Raw genomic sequence first — 15,487 nt, 5'->3', positions numbered from 1 at the left:
TTTGGTTTTTTTTTTTTTTTTTTTTTTTAAACCTTAGATTCTTTTGCTCCAGCAATTTGGTCAGTAATTAAAGGCTCAGAAGGTGAAACAGTGACACATTAAAGACTCAGTGCTCAGGTATTGTCCCACTTTCTCTCGGTTAGTAAATCTGAGGGGGAGGTTAAACAAATGTGTTGGGGGATTTGTATTGGCACTTCATGTGCTCACTGAATAAAAGGTAGACAAGAGCGAGGGATCTAAAAAAAAAAAAAAAAAAACAAACAAACATCCCCACCCACACACACAAGCGCAGTAGAGCTGCACCACTGGCAAAACTGCAATCTCAGCCGTCACAAGGCTAACACAGCATGATGACAAATTTCAAATCAATCAGAGGAGGCGTAAATGCAAACTTGAGCATCATGATCAATCACAAGGATATTTTTTGGGGCGTTCAGATGAATCACTAATCCATCAAACTTAAATAACTTAATTATGAAGCTGATCTTGACCCATATCACGTGGAATCTAATGGACAATTGTCGCAGCGCCCCCTGCAGTTTGTGTTCAAGCTGCGGGTTAATAGTGAACAGGATGGGTTGCAGGTTTCAGTATTTATTTATGTCTGACAATATTTAAACTGGAGAAGTCAGAGGGGTGACATCTCTTCCTATGATGGCGTTTAGTCTTGATTTGAATTTAAGTTAGAATTAAAATTTTTCAAGTTTTTCTTTAGTTTAATTACTAAAGTAAAATATTTTACAGTTAACGGTGTTCATAATTGAAACCTTTTAAAGATTTCACATTTCCAGATGTAAAAATCAGTAAAACGTTTCGCCTATTACAGAATAAAGAACAACAGCAAATAGGAAGCCACCAGCAGATGACGCTGGTGTTTCATGTATTTTGCCCACATTGTGCAGCCACTAAAATGCGCATCACACCAGAGACAATCACACCCTCCCATCACTAAGCTCTCTGTCCACATCTGATGAGACACTACAACAACAACCCCAGTCGTCTGGCGCCATCTTCAGCCCTGTTTTTCCCTCGAAACAGCCCCAGGAGGCGGCGCTACTCAGAAACTATGGAGTACAAATTTGTAGAAGAACTCTGGGGCAGAGGGTCCTTTCAAAAACAGAACCGAAACAAACAACGGCAACAAGGAAAAGGAAGCAAGAAGGAAGGCAGCATCACTGCAGCATGAGCTGCTTGAGGTTGTCGTGCAAGATGGTGTCCTTGACGTCACGGAAGACCAGCCGAATGTTCTCGGTGTTAATGGCGGTGGTGAAGTGGTGGTACAGCGGCTTCTGCTGCTGGTCCCGCCTCTTGTTGCGGAAACACGTCACCAGGAAGTTCTTGACTTCCTCCAGGTCGTGCGGGTCCCCAGTGTATTCAGGGAAATAGTCCCTGATGGCCACCGTCTTCACCTTCTCCTCCAGCAAGTCTGTCTTGTTGAGAAAGAGGATGATGGAGACGTTGCTGAAGACGCGGTTGTTGACGATGGTCTCAAAGATGTTGAGCGACTCCATCAGCCGGTTGGTCTGCCGGTCCTCCATCAAAACCTGGTCAAACTCGCTGGACGAGACGAGGAACAGGATGGAGGTGACGCTGTCGAAGCACTCGAACCACCGCCTCCGCTCAGAGCGCTGTCCCCCCACGTCCACCATCTTGAAGGGGACGTTTTTGATCTCGAAGTCGTACTCGTGGATGCCCTTTGTGGGCTTGCGGGCCAGGAGGATATCCTGCTGACTGGGGAGATAGTCCTGAAACAGAACACAGAATAGTGTGTCACTTTAAACCAGGACTGAGCACAACACATTTTGGCGCTATGAGTCTCACTAACACAGCTGTGTCTGAGGAGTGTGGTGTGTTCTCCCTGTGTCTGTGTGGGTTTCCCACTTTGGTAGGTATGGTGACTGCGTGAAACTGTCCATAGGTGCGAGTGATTGGTTAAGCGTGTGTATGAGTGACTGGGTGTGCGAATGAAACTTTCCACAGGAGGGGGTGAGTGTGCGCACGTGAGAGTGAGAGACTCATGAGCGAGTGAAATTCCGCACAGGTGAGAGTGTAAAAGTGTGTGTGTGAGAAATTTCCCCCAGTGTGAGTGTGACTGGGTGAGTGTGTGGTGCTTTATTCAGGATTGTCAGTAGGCTCTTGACCCACCAAACCTAAACAGGATGAAGTGCTTATAGATACAGTTGTAAGTAAAGGTTCAGTAGTAATTTGTTACCAGCCTTTGTTATTTAACAGAAGAATTTTTTCATACTCTAGATACTAATCTAATAGGGTTGGTATTACAGTTATCCAATGTGTGACTCCCTGTATTTTTACATATTCACTGCTTTACTTCAGAGCTTTAGTTGAAGAATCATTTTATTTTTGTACTGTATCCCTCTTCTGTGATGAAGGAAGTTATGAAGCAACTTCAGTTTCCTTTGCAACTGCTGGAGTGAAGTGGTCTTTAAAACACCGCTGTCAATGTTCAGTGAGGATCAGCGATTTTAAGAAATCCAGCACAAAGCCCTGGTTCCTGTTTCTGCGGAACAGGTTTTGGGATAAACACTTTAACAAACAGCCGTGGGTTTGGTTTAGTTAGTGCAGCAATAGTCAGTGCTGGGTGGAAAGAAGCTGTTTCTTCACAAGAAGCAATGATTCGTGATTTCCCTGAACGCGTTTGTTACGGAGACTCTGAGTGAGGATAAGTGACACGTCCTCCATGAACAGACACTCAAGTAAATAGTAGCTGTGTGATTGAATTAGAAAACATAAAAATATAAACACTGTGCCATGTTTTTTTTTTTGTTTTACAAATATTTTGACCTATAAATCAGTGGCACTAAAACAGTTTTACACATTTACCCCATCACTCAAATAGACGAGTCACACACACACACACACACACACACACACACACACACACACACACACACACACACACACACACACACACACACACACACACACACACACACACACACACACACACACACACACACACACACACACACACACACACACACACAATCTTTCCAGGTAATACATAAATAAACCACGTAACAGACTACAGGATTTTCAAACAGGACCACATCACAGAGAAAGAAGCTTAATGGAAAAACCATTCACTTCCACACAGTGAGGTGTGTGAGGATATCTGGACACCCACATCATGTTAAAAAAAATATGTGAATATATGCTCCATTTACAGTGCTTTTCCACAGCATAGTACCTACTCTACTCAGCTTTTCCATCAGGTAAATTCAGTCCAGGAACCGGGTTCTTTTATGTCCCTGTTCTCTCGTGGTTCAGAGCAAGTCGAGTAGGGACTAAACCGTGGCATGTAAAACTTGCAGAGCGTTGATTGTCCAGAGAGAGTCGTCACTCTACGCCACGCAACGCAGACGTCCAGCACCAAATCTGTAATATCTCCAGCTGCAGAGATCACATTTGTTTTTTCCGACTCACGACGGCAGCTCATAAAATTACGCCGTGGTCTTTTGGATCCGTGACTGACGAAAGAACCCAGCGAGAGCTGGACGCTGCAACAAGGAAGGAACAAACTCTACTGATCTGTCTGAACTGATGACGGAGCTGTGTTCAGTCCTAAAAAATAACACGCCAATACACGATGAGTAAACAACGATTAACATTACCGCCACCGTTGTTGTGGTTTCCGAAGCCAGCTGTTACTGTAATAATAATAATAATAATAACAATAATAATAATTTGTACTTATGTAGCACATTTCAGAAACCCAAAGACGCTTACAATCTGTAATACACAATAGGAAGACATAACAAGAATACCATGATGCATACACCTAGACAAAAGTATATATAGAAGGGCTGGACATAGTGGAAGGCAGATTATATGCAAGTATGAAAAGACACGATTTAAGATTAGATTTGAATGTGGAGAGAAAATTAGATTGTACAGTTACTTTACCCTGATTACAAACAGATAAGACCCACACAGGCTGGGTGAGGGACTGGGGCAGGGGTTGAGAATCAAACACACAGCACTGACACCCTCTTTAACACACAAACAGAGAGAGTTAGTTTAGTTAGTTTTAATATTTTGTATTTAATGCCATATCTGCCCACAGGGCCATATTCATGGCAAGGGAGTAAGATGTTACTAATAAAATTTTATTATAGGGACGTTGAGGCTGCCATCTATTTAAGATCATCATATGTGTTGCTTGAGTTTCTTTTCTGACAGGAATTTTAGGAGCACTGATACTTTCGCGTTGTTGAACAATTCTGTTATGGACATTGACATATGCCAATTTCACACATGTACAATGGTCCAGAAATGTTCCAGTGTTTACCTGGAGCAGCTGTATGTGTGAACACAACCACCTACGACTTTCGCCCCTGACCTTACCCAGACTTTATCCTCCTCTAACCCTAGTAATGTTCCGGGTGAAGTCAGAGTCTGCGCACTTGGGAACGCAGCAGGAAATGTTCTGGAGTTTCTCCTGCACACGCTGTATGCCACACCTTAATCATGTGTTTCATCTCCTGCTGAGAGAGAGCACTCCTGAGGCAGAAACGCTCCCACTGTGAGCTACATGTGTGAATGACTGATCCAGGACATCTCCAGACCATCTGGAGTGTCTTTAGAAATTCTCTGAAGTGTATGTGAGAGAGAGAGATAACATTTTACAGAAAGAGACAGAGAGAGATGTAAAGAGAACATGAGAAATGAGAGACCATGAAATAAAGAAAGCAAAGAGCAGCTAGAGAGAGAGAATGAGAGAAAAGGGGGAAAACCATGTGACAAGAGCACGAGAGAGAGAGCAAAAGAGCATGCAAACATGCAAAGGAAGACGGGTGATGTAGAGTACAAGCCTGCGATTTCCTTCCGGTCTGGGAGTGAGAGAGAGAGAGAAAGTGTTTAAGAGTCTAAGAGATTTTTATATTTTACAAACACAGAGAACAAGAGGTGAGAGAGGGAGGGAGGGAGGGAGGGAGAGAGAAATATAAAAAGAGGCAAGGGAAGAGAGATTAGGATCTTCACCTTTGTTGTTCATACTACCAGAGACGCTGACGTTATAAAGTCAGAAATCTCATGTTAATCTCAAGCAGTGATAAAAACACGTCAGCTTTTCGCTTGCTTCTGTTCATCGCAACAGAGGACAGAAAAACCACCAACTTCCTGCCTCAGCTCAAAGAGAGAGCGAGATAGAACAGACAGAGGGAGAGCAAGAGACGAACGTACACATTACGCACAGAGCTGATGACAAACGGTGACGTGACGTAGATGCTCACGTGCACTGTGTCATGATGGAAAAATGTCAACAAATACTGCTGTTTATAAACACACACGTAAAGAGGGCACAAAAATTGTCCCATCCATAGGAGTGTTGAATTTTGAATTTGTTTTACCTTACATAAAATCACTTTAAAATTGGACAAAGGCTTTGTTATTAATAAAGCCAGTGATTATGGATGGGACACTTTTCATGCCCTCTTTGCTTTTGTGTGTGTTTATAGACAATCTCCTTTATTCATATTTAGGATATTATTTTATGCCATTTATTGGATTCTACATTTTTTTTTTATTATTATTGTTTACTTTAATTTTATTCGAGATGCTCCTCACATGGTGATTTTTTTTGCTTTCATTTGCATTTGTGATGCACTTCCTGACCCTAGAACATTTTTTAAATATTATTATTACATTTCTTATTGGTTTTATGCATTAGGGTGAAGATTGTGATCATATTGTTGCCGCAGATGTGCAGCAAGTTTGAGGCTGAAATTGAGCTTTTAAAGCTTCTTGCAACAAGCAGCGTTCACTGAAACCACACTTTCCACAGAAGAGTAGGTTTCCCAGAATTCAGTGAAACACGCTTCACCTCATAACAGAGAGAGTCTGGTGCAAGGTGTTCATTTTCTGCCCCTTATTTACCGCCTTTAAAAACAGATACAGACTGAACACTCTAGGTCTGACAATGTGTTGGGTTGATTCACAAGTGAAAATAAGTGAACACACCCTTCACAGAGAATACAGAACTTCTGATTCTGATTCTATTTATTAGAAAGTGCTCTTCAGTGGCTCAAAGTTAAGACCGTCTCTTTCTTTTACATTTACTTGCGCTCTCTACCTTATTCTCACTCTGTCCGTCTCATCTGCTTCTCTCTTGCTCTCTCAATGTCTCTCTCATTCTTTCTCACACATTCACTACTTCTCACTCACTCACACACACAGCCACTTTCACTTCCCTTGTTGGTGTGTGTGTGTGTTTCTCCACACACTCTGAGCTGCGTGAGAACAGCAGAAAATGATAGACGGACACAAGCACATCCCCCAACCCCCCACACTGACCCTCAAGAGCTGCCCCCCCCCCCCCCCCCACACACACACAGGCAGCAGGTTCAGCAGTGTTAAGCTCATTGTGAAAAGTATGTATAATCTCTACAGAGCAACATGAAACGGAATGGGAGCAGCTGCACATGAGCCAGAGGTCACCATGTACAATGCAAGAGCTGGGCTAGAGGAGTCTAAAGCCCCCCAGCACTGGGTTGAACTGTTCTCTGGCATGATGGATCTCCATCCAATACCTTGTGGTAGTTTGTAATCCACATCTAATCATTCATCACCAACACTTCAGTGAGGTTTTTGTGGCTAGATGCCATCAGATACTCACAGCAATGTTCTAATCTAATTTAAAGCCACCCAATAGGGGTAGAGACTTCTTCTGCAGTAAAGAAATTCTGAGGATGTTTCCTTGTTTGCTGCTCTCCAGTCTGTTTGTGTTGGAAACCAGTCTAATGTGTTTACATAGCCTCCAACACACCTGTCCACCTTAAAAGACAAAGCAATGCTTCTAAATGTAAACAAACCAGAGCGCAGCAGGTCCCCAGAATCGTAGATATTGCCTTGAGCACTTTTCAGTTTTGAAGCAATGCTGGGTGAGAGGGTTAGTCTTAAGCTTCTATTACTTGTTAGCAACATCGGTCTGTATCAAACATAAGAGAAAGAAAGATAATACTTACAGGCATTCCAAGTTTTTCCAGGTTATCCAAGAAATATTTCACAGATTCACCCTGAAGAGAAAGAACAGACTCTTAGTAATAAATTCCAAAATATTGCAATATACAAACAACAAAAATTAACAGTAATAATATTAACAACAACAATAATAATAATATCAACCACCACGATGAATTTTAACAAAAGGTTATTAAAGTGGTGGTGCTGAATCTTCAGCCTTCTTCTGTGTAGTAGTATTGAAGCCACTGTCCACTCATTTTAATGCACAGAAAAGATCATTTTAAAGATACAAAATGTATTCATCTATGGCTGAAGTGCCCTTGATCAAGGCACCTAACACCCAAACTGCTCACTGCTCTGTTCAGTTCCCTTAATGTGTGTGAAGGCTTGCTCACTTTTGTGTGTTTTTGTGGACTACCACAGATGGGTTAAATGCAGAGAGTAAATTTCTATAAGGGGATTAATAAAGGTGATTCTTTTTCTTCTGCTAAGATGGTGTCAGCATTATTTTCAATTCAATAGCAGTTTAAATGTGTTTAGCAGCTCAAACCTCCCTCTCTGCTGCTGCTGCTCTGAACTGGGATGACAGGCCAGATCACAGAATGATTTACAGGCCGCTTCTCAGCGTGTGTCCTTTCTTGACGTCATCAACTGCCGAAGCTACATTCTGATACTCAAGAACACCAATAGCAAGAACGGTTAAAGTACCCGGATGTTTGTTCTCGCTCCACCCAAAATAACAAGGACGAATCGTTTATCTCACCGAGAACTACTTGATAAACCCATCATTCATTGCAGCATCACAAATCCGCTCTTGCAAGGTCACTTCTGATGAATGTTCTTCTGAAGAACACAAGTCCATTTCTTGTATTCTTGGTACAGAGAAACAGTCTGACTTATAGTGGCATCACAATGGCAATGTAGCAAAGAGCAAGTACTAGCAAAGACTTTCCACTCAGTTGAAGAGTGAAAAACCCTGAGGTTAGGCTGGGTTTGGATGCCCCTGCAGGGGACAAGAGCTGAGAGGCAGCTGGAGAACACACACAGCACATTCCACGACATACTGGACTCCACTCTGTTTGGTCCCTGGTCAGTTTTCCACTCACACAGCCCCCCCCCCAAAAATGTATCCGGTGTCGTCTCAAAACCCTGTCTCTAGCATGAACAGCTGTCTTTGGAAACCACAACAACTTTGGCAGTAACATTAACAAAAGCGTTGTTTACTCATCTTGTATCGGTGTATTGTTGTTGTTGTTTGGGACTGAACACAGCTCTGTCATCAGTTCAAACAGATCAGTAGAGTTTGTTCCTTCCTTGTTAACAATAAAAAATAAATAATTCAATAATACGGACTAATGGCCTGTTAATGGTGTGTTTCTGCCCTGAACCTAATGGTTCCAGGTAGGCACTGGACCCTGAACAAGATGTAGTTCCTATGGAACATGCATGAATAATTTAAAAATGTGGCATATGGGCCGTTTTAAAAGGGGAATAATCAAGATCACGGCAGGCGAGGGTCTTTCGGTTCTGAATTCAAAGCAAAGTTGTGGCGAACTAATAACATGCACAGATTTATGCGCTTTACTCAGCCAAAACACAAGGTGAGGACATTGTGCAAAGAGAGGTGTAATTTGTGGCTGGCAATTTCTGCAGAAGTAATTATTAAAAGAATTAGACCCAGTAGAGGTAAACAGACTAAGACTCTGTCTGCTGTTGTGTTCCTGGATAATGAAGGAGTGCAGAAGCACAAACAACCTCACCAGGAACCTGTGACAAATCTCCACACCCATCTGAGAACTGAACAGAACACACACAAACGTACAATCTTTAAAAGACGACATATCAAGAAAACCCTTGTTCAATATTTGTTTACATTATTGAAGGGGAATCTGGAGCCCACCAATACACACACACTGTAAAACAGGATCACCTAGTCCATTTGAGTTCTGCCTGAGTCAGAAACAACAAGCACCGAGTAAAAATGGAGAGGAAAGAGAACACAAGCAAAAATCAGAGCTTCTGCTCCTTGGTCCTCAACGCTGTGCGCTTGGGTCGGGGTGAACTGCGAGCAGCTCATTATCATTTAAAGCAGTGATCACCAACTAGTTGATTGAGACTGACAAGGCTACACAAAGTGATTGCAATATATGGTTGATATATCATCGCAATATATCATTGTTATTTTAAGCACTTAAGCCTGGCATTTACACTGGCAGATCTTTCATTTGTTTAGATTTCAAAAGGCCACTTTGTGACCACTGCTTTAAGGGAACAGGTTTGGCTTATGGTCTTCTTATGGCAAGGAGGGGGGGGTCAAATACTCAATCAACACCTTGCAGTTATGCTCATGTTATACCTCCTGAACTACAACTTGCTCTATACAAGTTCACACTTTATAGCTCCACACACTCAACAATAAGCCTCTTGCTAACTGATGGGGCTTAAGCTTCTATTACTGGCTGCTCCTGGATGTCATGAGTGTGCTCTCTCTGCTTTTTGGAGTGCATCCTCAGATCTGTCACGCCTGATTAGTTTGGTCTGCTTCTGCTCCCATCCTGTTCGTCCCAGTTCCGGTTCCTGATTGGCTGCCTCTGTTTCCTACTCTCTGTAAAAGCTGAGCCGAAGCCTCCAGACTGCTGTCTCATTGTTTCCATGCCGTATTTTCTCGTTTATGGTAATTGTGACTATCTGGAGTGTGCCGGAGCCTCTGCGTGTCTGAGTTCGCCTGAGGGCTCTCCCTGTTTGGACCTGGACGCCCAATTGTAAATAGCTCACACATTTGTAAGGTGTATAAATAGCACACACTGTGGGTGTTTGGGAAGTGGAAAGGTGGACGCCATTCTTGCTTATATTCACACTTTCCCTGGTTATAAGTCAGGGAAGATTTGTCTTACTTCACTGTGGTTTTGGTTAAGGTTAGGTAAACCCTCTCTCTCTCTCTCCATTTTTTTACCCTTAAACTCTCTCATTTCCTCTATCATCTATCCCCTTGCTCCTTATCTCTCTCCTTACCCACTCACTATTTTTCTCTTACTCCAAATACTCTCCCTTCGCTCTCTTATTTCTCCCCTTACTCCGTCCCTCTGATCTCTCCCCTTACTCACACACGCACTCTTGTCCCTTACATTATCCATCTTTCCTCCCTTACACTCTCTCGCTCTGCTATCTCTCATCTCCCATACTCATCACTCTCTCTATTTTCCCCCTTACACCCACTTGTTCTCACAGAGAGACTGACCAGTTGTTCTCCAAACCTAGGAAGGCTATGGCATCACCGGGTTCATCACCAGCATTCTCTCGCCTCTGTTTAGTGGGAAACTATTTACTGCAGCTCAGTGTTCAATATGGCAATGCTACACCTACATTAGGCTTTCATAAACCGTGTACATTTTTAACCCAATAGTTTCATTAAGAGCTGGTTTCTGTCATTATTTGCACATGTTAAACCACAGTTTGACACAGATCTGGAGCCTGAGGGAAAACCTTCACTGACATCCTTCCTTCACTGAGCCCCTTGAGATCACAGGAGTTTAAGGGTTAATGTGGTTTTGGGGTGAAACAAACAGGTCTTTGAGTTGGGTTATGGTGCAATCACAAAAATAACTATCATGGAGGAGATTCTGTCCTACCACGAAAGAATTAATCAGTTTTACACTGAAATTGCAATCAAAGAACACACAATTTTCAAAATGCTTTAGACCCTATCCTCAGGACACAGTGAGGAGTGTGTTGTCATGGTGAGTGACTGGGTGAGTGTGTGAAACTGTCCACAGGTGTGAGTGTGTGAGTGACTGGGTGCGATTGTCATCGCCTGCAGATGAGCTGTGGGCCAACCAGAAGTAACTAAACACACGTGTTGTGACATCACAATCATGACTAACCAGTAGTCTGGCACAGTGTTTAAACCATGACCCATAGTGGCTGTAGGGGTTTAACTAGACCTGATATCTGGATCTGGACTGATAGAAAATTGCATTGATTAATTTTGAAACCACAATCACAATACTGATCAGAAAAACATTTAGATACATTCACCCAATTGATCAGGACAAATGTGTCCTCAGAACCCCCCCACCCCCATCACCCTATCCAGTCTGAGCTCAACGCCACTGTTGTGTTCCTCGGTGCTGGGTGTGGGCTCTGGGGAAAAATGTTCCCAACAGTGCTCAGGATATCAACCCCGCGCCAGGAGTGAAGAGGAAGTCCTGTTGCTCTGGGCCTGGCTAGAGCAGACGGATTTAACCCGTAGCACTGGCTAACAGTGCAGTTCTCCTACTTTCAGAAACAGTTTCACTGGTTCTGTCCCAAAACTTAGCAAGCTGTCTACATAGAGAGCATTTGACATCATAGTGGGTGCGCTCCAGACACATAGGCTGTCCCAATCCTTAGATACCTTAAAATATGCTATGTACTGAGATACCTTAATCTGGCCAAAATTAAAGGCGGCAAAGATAATCACATGATGCAACGCAAGCACAACTCTATTTCACTCTTCTCCCAGAGCAAAAATAAATAAAATCATGATTAAAAACAAAGAGCAGAATCCATGGAGCTGAAATGCTGAGGCAGTGCTAGCCACGGAGGGAAGTAAATGCTGGTCGCATGAGGTGGGTGGGATCGTGCTGTGGCGCAATCACGCTCTAACTACTGCATCTCATTAGCACAGACCTTGGTAAGAGTACTGCTGACTTAAACAGCTGCCTACGAAGTCAGTGCCTACTTAGGGATTTGGAACAGTCACCAAGCATGCTCCACCTACGAGGAACCTGTCTCAGCTGAGTGACACACATGACTGTAACACATGGACAAAACAAGACACGCGCAAACACACAGACTGTTTACAGTGTTAAAGGGGATGTGTTCGGTACATGCTCACATTAATGTGGGGTTCTGGAGCCCACTAACACACGCACTGTGAAACAAGACCACACAATCCACAGAGAGAGAGAGAGAGAGAGAGAGAGAGAGAAAGAAAAAGAAACCATGAAGAGTGCAAGAAAGAACAGAAAAATATCATAGAAAAATAGTATGAGATAATACGTAAATAGAATCATAGAGAACAGAGGGACTATAGAGATCAGAGAAATATTGAGAAATCAGTGAGAGAATGAGAGAGAACAGAACAAATAAGAAAACAATGAGAGGAGAGAGAAAAAAAAAAACAAAGCGCACAGCTAAAGAAAGAATGAGAGAGAGAGCGAGCGAGAGAGAGAGAGAGAACAAAGCTAAAGAACAAGAACAGAGAACGGGAGAGAGAGAGAGCACTGAACTCTGTGCTAGAAACCTGATGTAAGTACAAACCAAGGCTAAACAAGGCTGGCCTCACATCCTTCAGCGGTGTGGCTTTTCTAACGCAGCATTTCAGAAAACCAGGTCACAAGGGGCTTACTGTCAGAGATTGACAGAAACACACTCCACGCAAACTTCCGGGAAAAGACTGCTTAAACCTGGCGTCAGTGTTGGCAAAAACACACAAAATACAGACAACACTGATCAGTCAGAACACCACCACAACAGATTAAACCACAGAGGCCTGCTGAGGCCCCAAGTCATCCTCCATGAGCATTAGTGGTACCTGGATGAAAGTAAAACTACCACTTCAGCAGAAAATGGATGTACAGGTTATACTTTATACTCCTTATTTAGAAAAATCAACAACATAAGACTAGTTTTGTCACCAGCCACATCTCAGTTCTCGACAGCTACAGGGGGGTCCAAACCCATACTAACCTCATTAATATCTCTTTATTGGGAGAACATTTTAGAAACTGGACCTCACTGTATTTCAGTTAGTGCTGTCAGTTGATTAAATCACATTGCCCCTTAATAGAGAATCATGGGAGGAACTTGGGAGGAATAGGGGAGAAGCTCAATTTGGTGAAAATAATTAATAAAATTAAATGTTATATTCCTGCCTGCATTAACTTGTTAATTTTGACAGCACTAAATATACTTGGTGGTATGTGATTAAGTGTACACACATACGGAGGGGTCTGAGATAGAGTCCGAGAGCCTCAGCTCTGATCACCGCTCCACATTCCTTCACAGACAGTTGCATTCTCACTGAATTCTCCAGCGAATCAGTGAACAGATGGAAAAGTCAGAACAACACACCTGGAAATACACCCGCAAAAAGCCAAGGTGAACATTTATTCATTATTTTTTTTTCCCTATAAACAGGCAGATCTTGACATGTGAATATATTTGTAATATAAAAGCACAGAAAGCATTATCTCTGCGGCTGACCAACACTTCCTAGCGCTGTGGGTTTGGGAGTGTTTTCCATGAAGAGGAAGGAGATCACAGATGTGAATTATCAGAGAACCGCTTCCTCCAACTTTAATCCCCTCACTTCAGGGAAACCCCCCCCCCCCCCACACACACACACACACCTTTCCCTGAGGCCATTTAAGTATACATTACAAGTGAAGAGATTTTAGATTTGCCCTGCCCACTCATGTTTGTCCAGAGTCTGTCCAATCACATCTCTGCGATTTAGGAGTGATGAAACTGAACCAGTTGAATCTGACTCCAATTCATCTAACCATACAAATTGAAAGAGTAGAGTCTAGAAAATGAGTCTAACGTCTAAAACGTCATCTTATCACTATCTAATCAAATCTTGATGGATGAAATCACATCCTGCCCACATTAACATTGCCCAACCGTCCTGCATCACTCTGAAAAACCTCACATTAGAGGCAAAAAGTATTTCTGGCATTGATATTCAGATTACTGTTTCAGCTCGCCTTTTAACCACCGGATCAGGTTTTTTGTTCAAACATTTCATTCTGAGAAGAAGTTTTTAAATAACAAAGATTTTTTTCTTTTCTTTCGATATAAAAACTTGCAAAGACTTTTCCAACTGAATCAAGTTTCATGTACATTCAACACTAGCAAAAAAAAAAACACAACTGCGACATTTTAAATCTGCACTCGTCCTGCTTGAGAAACAGCAGACAGGAAGCAACACTGATTGGTTAGAGAGCTCATCTGAATATTGTTGGAAGTGAGAGGTATATCACAGTGACTAAGGCAAAAAGCAAAGAATAAGAGTGAGGGCAGAAGAGGTCAGGGTGAGAGAACGAGTAGAGAGAGGGAGGGAGGAGGGGACAGAAGAGAGAGTGGAAGATGCAAGATATTGGGGTTAAAAAATGGGGAGAGATAGAGAACAGACAAAGTTAGTAAAGGGGGAAGAGAAGCAAGAGAGAATGAGAGGAGAGAAAGAGAGAGGGAAAGGAGATAGAGAGAGATGCGAGAGAGATGCAAAAAGGGGGATTATGCAATGCTGAGGAAAGGAATACGTAGAGGGGTGGACGTGAACAACCAGGGCTAACACAGCCCATAACACGCTGTAGGCATCTGGAGTCCAACAACTCACACACTATGAAACAAGACCGACAATTTTCTGTGGGTTGCCCAAGTCAGAAAACATGGGATAAAACGAGTCGTTCTGATTCTGCTCCTCTTCTGACGTCAAGTGCAGAGACTTTAGAATGGTTCCACCCCCTCATCTGAGTCCAATCACTTCGCTGGACCTCTTTATGTGAGAAGGTGGAGAGAGAAAAAGAAAAGAGCAGAGCGAAAACAGCTCAAAAACCTCACTCCTCACTGCTGTGCACTCGGGGTCGGGGTGAGCAGCGAGCGGCTCATTATCATTTAAAGGAACAGGCGCAGAAACCAGGCGTTCTGAACAGGACTGTTTAGACAGGGGGTGAACGCTGCTGTGGGGCTTGTGGGGTTTTTACAAAGCAGATCACACACAATTCACTAAGAACTGTTTCATTGTGGAGTAGATATTTGTCCCCTTTTACCAAAAATATAAAGTTTTATTCTGACAAATACAGAGGTTTGTTTTATATATTACTTTATTATTACATAGCTATTAATTGTAATATTTAATTTAATATATGACAGTTTTTCTAAATCATGCTGAGAGAGAGAGAGAGAGTGAGAGTGAGAGAGAGTGAGAGAGTAAGAGAGAGAGTGTGTGTGTGTAAAGCAGGAGGCCTGATGTTTTGCACTCGATACACGTGGTGTGTGGATTACTAGACACAAAAGTGTTTTGTTTTCTGGCCATTCCCCCTTAGCCCTCACCAGCTCAAATGCAAATGATCTCAGTGTGTAGTACAACTGCAGCATGTTTGTATGTGTGTGTGTCTGGACTCCAATAGCGTGTGCTGCATTTCAGTCTATAACAAGCTAAAACTATGTGTTAAGACACAGCAGTGCAACCAAACAGCTGTAACCCATCCATGACAGTAAACACAGTTAAGGGCAGTAAACACTCAAGGGCACATCAGCCAAGGATATTGAGGGAGGAGACAGTGTTGTTCCTTTACTTCCCAAGCCCCCAATTTTCTCGCTGGTGGAGGGGATCAAACCATCAACCTTCTGCTTTCAGTCCCAGCCACCACTGCCCTTTTCTTTCATTCTCAGTGAACAATTTCTTTCCACATCTCGTCTACAAGTTTGTAATAAACAGTTAACACGCAAAATATTAAAA

At 42.7% G+C, this 15,487-nt stretch overlaps 1 protein-coding gene across 1 annotated transcript in view; it reads right to left on the bottom strand.

The window, feature by feature from the left end:
* gna13b (guanine nucleotide binding protein (G protein), alpha 13b) overlaps nucleotides 1-15,487 on the bottom strand; it is a 29,705-nt gene continuing 14,218 nt past the window's right edge. Inside the window, exons 3-4 of the mRNA XM_066642978.1 lie at nucleotides 6,984-7,034; nucleotides 1-1,745 (exon numbers count right to left, since the gene is read on the bottom strand). Of these exons, the coding sequence (XP_066499075.1) occupies nucleotides 1,173-1,745; nucleotides 6,984-7,034 (624 nt within the window). The 3' untranslated portion in view covers nucleotides 1-1,172. The remainder of the gene's footprint in view (nucleotides 1,746-6,983; nucleotides 7,035-15,487) is intronic.

Source organism: Hoplias malabaricus, chromosome 13, assembly GCF_029633855.1.
Source record: "Hoplias malabaricus isolate fHopMal1 chromosome 13, fHopMal1.hap1, whole genome shotgun sequence".
NCBI lineage: Eukaryota > Metazoa > Chordata > Actinopteri > Characiformes > Erythrinidae > Hoplias > Hoplias malabaricus.
The sequence above is the reverse complement of the archived record's forward strand: the minus strand, read 5'-3'. Positions and strand labels throughout refer to the sequence as shown.